Below are 5,000 nucleotides of genomic sequence, written 5' to 3'. Positions count from 1 at the left end.
CACGTCAGCTAATACAAAATAGAACTGGAGATAAGGCCGCTGTGAGAATCGAGCCAGTTGTGGTGATAGGCTATTTCAAAAATCATTTAGAATCCAAAAATATTGTTTTTTAAATTCTAAAAGTTCGTTTAGATCAGAGCTGCCTACTTGAAATTTCAAACATTCGTAATTTCCAAGGGGGAAAAAAAAAAGAAAATTCCACTTTAAATAGCTTTAGATATAAATAATTTACCTTCAACATGATCCAAAAATTAAACGCTCCTAAGTTCTGATTATAGGTTCTGAGGAACTAAACTTTCCTTTTCAATAAGATTTATTGAGTTAAAGAGAAGAATGCAGTTCTGTAGCTGGAGCCAAAAATTCGTAATTCTATGAATTTTTTCATAGTACTAGGCAGGTCTGGTTTAGGTGCAACGTCACGACTTCTCTGACGCCATAAGGACTACGGAGCCGAGTTTATCCCCGTTTCTAAAGCGTTAAAGGGACAACAAGAATTGCCTTTTACCCTTTGCAGGGAGCGCTAATCTATCTACAGTGCTTTCCGTCAGATTCAGCTACACCAACTTGAAATAGACAATAGGAAATAGAATAGGAAAAGAAGGGGTGGAGGGGGGGGGGGGGGGGTTGAAGGTCAGAAAGATATCGACAACAACCAGGATCTACTGCGGAGTAGCCCTGTTCCTTTTTGCTTGTAGAGTCCAGCGTTTCGGGGATGCGTCTCGGTCTGATGATGTCTGAAACAGTGCACATCCCAGTTTTCTGCAAGAAATCGTCATTTATACTGACACTCATTAGAATGATGGTGATGATGATGATGATGATGATGATGATGATGATGATGATGATGATGATGATGATGATGATGATGATGTTATTAATGATAACTATCATCATCAGTATAATCAATGAGAGCGATCTCTATTCATGTTTTCGTCCAACCTAGTCATCGATTACATGATTTGTTGCTGTACAACGATTGGACATTTTTCAATAAATGTAGACACACTGCCAAACCCATGTGTCATGCCAGGCGAACTGGCCAATTGTGACGTTGGATATTTCTCAAACTGTGAACACCTTTCATTATCTGGGTCATTTTGTGCGGCTATGTGGTGTAGCGGTATGACACTCGCTTTCGGATCGGAAGGTTCTGGGTTCGAGCCTCGCGCACGGCGCATAGTTGAGTCCTTGGAAAAGGCCCTTTACTCACATTCTCTCACCGTACTCAGGTGTAAAATGAGTACCTGGCCGTAAACAGCGTTGTCTTTGTCCGAAAAATTGTAATATCGTCTAACAGGCGTCATGTCCCGTCCTACGTGTTAAATGTTGCTGTTGACCAGGGACCCCTTGTAAAGAGCTTTGAGCACATTTAGTGGATATTGCGCTATATAAAGCTCAATTTTTTGGGGGGAGCACACTTTACAATGTTACCATGACCTCGAGCACATGGAAGGGTAATACATATAATAAATAGATAATAAATAAATTCTCTCTGTTCATCCCGATGGGGAAAGTTTTCTTTAGGATATATTCCAAGGGAAGACTGGAATAACCCAGGCGTCAACCGCAATGCAGCGCCGCAAAGTGAGCTTAGGCTAGGGCTCAAGGGCATACAGCGCGACTGGTAGTTGAACTCGGTACCTCTTGGTTACGAAGCAAAGACCATACCGCTGAGCCACGCTGTCCCTTAGATCTCCACGTTGTTGTTGTTGATGTTGTTGATGTTGTTGTTTAAAAGTAGTATATAGGCTAGTTGTTGTTTTTTGTCGTCGTATTCAAAACAACAATGGATGTCAGGATGTTTTATGAAATGTCAACTTCGAGGTTTAGTTTTGTGTTATTTTATCGACGTTAATAGCTGCTTATCGATTGGTGGTTTTGCTCAATGGCATCATGTTCAACTTATATAGCTACCTCGTATTTGATCGTGGTCTTCGTAAAGTTATGGCCTGACACTGATCAAAAAATGACGTCAAAATGCCAGTCTTTGGCCACAAAAGAAAACAAATCGTGAGTTGTATTCAATAGTTCAACCAATGAAATTACTTGTTTCCATGAGCACTACTAACGATAACTAACTAGGCGGTGCAAAAAACAAATAATGACGTCAAACTGCCAGTCCTTTTGGATTTCAGTGTCAGGCTATAACATAACGATGGCTACGATAAGAGCACAAACTTGAGCACAAGCTTTTTTTTATATAGAGCAATATCCACTTAATGTGCTCAAACAAAGCATTTTACAGGGGGGGGGGGGGGGGGGGTGGAGGGCAAGCTAATAGAAACACTTGAAAACATTATAGGCTGAGGTCTGATATCACTGTTGCGTGCCTGTAGGTACTTTACATCCAATTGCAGTGAGAAAATGTGAGTTAAAAACGTATTAATACTGTACGTTCAGTTTAATGTTAAAAAAACAAAAAACGTTTATAATATGATCGAGAAAATCGTGTTATAACTAGCCACGCATTTGGCGGTATAAAAACAATAACAATGATCAGAGAGAGGTCGATTTCATTCACATTATTGATTATAGACAACCAACCATGTTTGTCCGATAACGTGTGAAGATGTGTCACAAATTCCATGTTTTGATTGGTCAAAAATCCACTGGTTAATTGGATTCAATAGTCTGATGTCACGCCACCCGGCAACGGCGGCCATCTTGGTTCTAAACAAAGAAAATCATTACTTTTTATTCTTCATGCTGGCTATAACTTTTCATATGCCTTGTGGTCAGACTGTGTAAAAGTCAAAACATGATCAAATTTATGTTTTTTTCCCCTCTGGATACGCTTTTATGCTCGCCGGGGAAGTATTTCATACGGGCGTCCGCCATTGTTCCGATAGTTTAGAGCCAGTGTTACTAAGTTACCATGCGTCATTAAGAAGGAAGTGACGTTACGACTGAAGAGTATTGGACCCCGAAAAGGGAATTTAAATGACATAGACACACACCTCTAATATGATGGGTAAATATTAACCCATAGTGTCGTGTCTGTATCTATCAAGTCAATTAACAGCATGGAGAGTAAAATAAAGACAGTTAATTTGACTCGTATATATATATATATATATATTTATCATTATTTAATATTATTTTTAATGGTTTTTGCTTTTATTTTATATATATATATATATATATATATATATATATATATATATATATATATATATATAATATATATATATAATATGATTACGCATTTAAAAAGATCATAGATTGTCAAATGAATGTGCAAATAGTTGTATGATTGCAGGTGTTGGGTGTGGATGTGGATGCAAGAATTGGCGCCAGAGTGAAACGCCAAGATTTAAACGTTGTTTGTTTTGTGTTGTTCCCTTTTCTATGAGTCAATATTTTTACTCACCCATCATTATCATCATCATCATCATCATCATCATCATCATCATCATCATCATCATCATCATCATCAGCAGCAGCAGCAGCAGCAGCAGCAACAGCAGCAGCAGCATCATCATCATTGTCCCCGTTGCAGTCATCTTCATCATCACCACCGTGATCATCTTGATGATTAGTTGTTTAGTTATTATCTATTTCTATCTATCTATATATATCTATATTAATATCTGTTTCCATCTCTGCTGTGAAGTAATGCTTGTTTCTACTCGAGTGATGAGATATTCAAGAGTCAATTGTGGTTGTGTGTAAATGCTGTGAATGTGTGTGTGTGTGTGTGTGGGGGGGGGGGGGGTACGTGTAGTATATAAATAATATATGCAACCAACCAAGCGCGTTACTAAGAAAGAAGGCGCGGGGAATAGATGGACAGAATAATTCATGACACCTCAGTATTGTCAAAATATATAAACACAACCTCTTTCCAGAGTACGGCAGTTACATTGGTTACTTATATCTTACGGCGCTTGCCGTACTTTACTTTCAAGACTTACTTTCTCGTGTAGGACCAGTAAGGTTGTCACTCACCTTATTTCCAGGAGCGTAAATAGGTTGGGGGGGGGGGGTACGCAAGACAAGTAGAGTAATGTTTATCGAGCGGTTGTCAAGGAAACTGATCCCCACCAAAATAAAGCGCCTAAGTCGAATGGAACTTTGAGGCTTTAACTTACAGCATTAGTCAAATCAATATTTAAAAATCGACAATTTAAAGTTTAACCATCTATTTCGCACCATGCAAGATGTGATACAAATGGAAAAAAAAAAAGAAAAAGTAAGAAAGAAAAAAAAAGGCCGTGATGTGTTCTTGTTTCAATGGCAAGGAAAATGCGAATAAAAAAGGCCACCCGACGCCTCTGGGATAAAATGGGACGTAACCCGGGGAATTTGGGTTAAACATGACCGCATACCGAAATACTGCATTGACACAGTTTATTCAATCAACAATGGTTGCTGCAAGCGTAAACAAGTGAGATTGACTGCTGGATACTTCCTCATAAAAACAGTGGAAAAAATGTCTTCCGGAGAAAGTATTTCTCCTGCAGAAGAGCAAAAGCTCAGAGAACTTTTCAACAAGTTAGATATAAACAAAGATGGCAAACTTGATCTGGCAGACCTAAAAAAGGCTATGCAGAATATGTCGGTTCCCCAAGTACCGGGACATGCAGAAGTAAGTTTATTTGACATCGTAAGTTTTGTCATTGTTACTCCACTGCCTTTTTAGGACACCATCCTCTCCTTTATCTTCGTTAAAGGAAGCTATTTAAGATTTATAGGTAGAAACAACGCAATTGATTGCAAAAAGGATAGTGAGTGCTGTGTAGATAAATGAGATGATTTTGCATACAGGCGAGACAGAATTGGTTGGCCTTGGCCTAGTCTCGAGTCTCATTTTCAAAATTCAGGTTGTGGCCTTGGCCTTGAACAGACACCTGTCTAATCAAAGTACATTTATTTTCAGGTCTGATAAGTCAAATTGTTTTTAATGGAAATACTCTAAAACCAACCCAAAAAAATAGTGTAAAATTATTCAAGCCCATTTGATTCGGCTGCCAAACTCATATTATAGGCACGTCTTTTCT

General features: G+C 38.6%; 2 protein-coding genes across 2 annotated transcripts in view; one reads left to right on the top strand and one right to left on the bottom strand.

Moving 5' to 3' along the window:
• The window catches only part of LOC144979164 (uncharacterized), an 11,356-nt gene extending 10,564 nt beyond the window's left edge, over nucleotides 1-792 (bottom strand). Inside the window, exons 1-2 of the mRNA XM_078925771.1 lie at nucleotides 664-792; nucleotides 1-8 (exon numbers count right to left, since the gene is read on the bottom strand). The exon at nucleotides 1-8 is cut by the window's left edge and continues 124 nt beyond it. Of these exons, the coding sequence (XP_078781897.1) occupies nucleotides 1-8; nucleotides 664-792 (137 nt within the window). The remainder of the gene's footprint in view (nucleotides 9-663) is intronic.
• Nucleotides 793-4,365: 3,573 nt separating this feature from the next.
• Nucleotides 4,366-5,000, top strand: part of LOC144979852 (calcium-binding mitochondrial carrier protein SCaMC-2-like) — a gene marked incomplete in the record, with an annotated part of 38,915 nt that continues 38,280 nt past the window's right edge. Inside the window, 1 exon segment of the mRNA XM_078927066.1 lies at nucleotides 4,366-4,588. Coding sequence (XP_078783192.1) covers nucleotides 4,433-4,588 — 156 coding nt within the window.

Source organism: Berghia stephanieae, chromosome 9 (genome assembly GCF_034508935.2).
Source record: "Berghia stephanieae isolate SIO BIC M18660-M18661 chromosome 9, UCSD_Bste_1.3, whole genome shotgun sequence".
Classification (NCBI taxonomy): Eukaryota; Metazoa; Mollusca; class Gastropoda; order Nudibranchia; family Aeolidiidae; genus Berghia; species Berghia stephanieae.
Note: the sequence above shows the minus strand (reverse complement) of the source record. Positions and strands in the feature narration are given on the sequence as shown.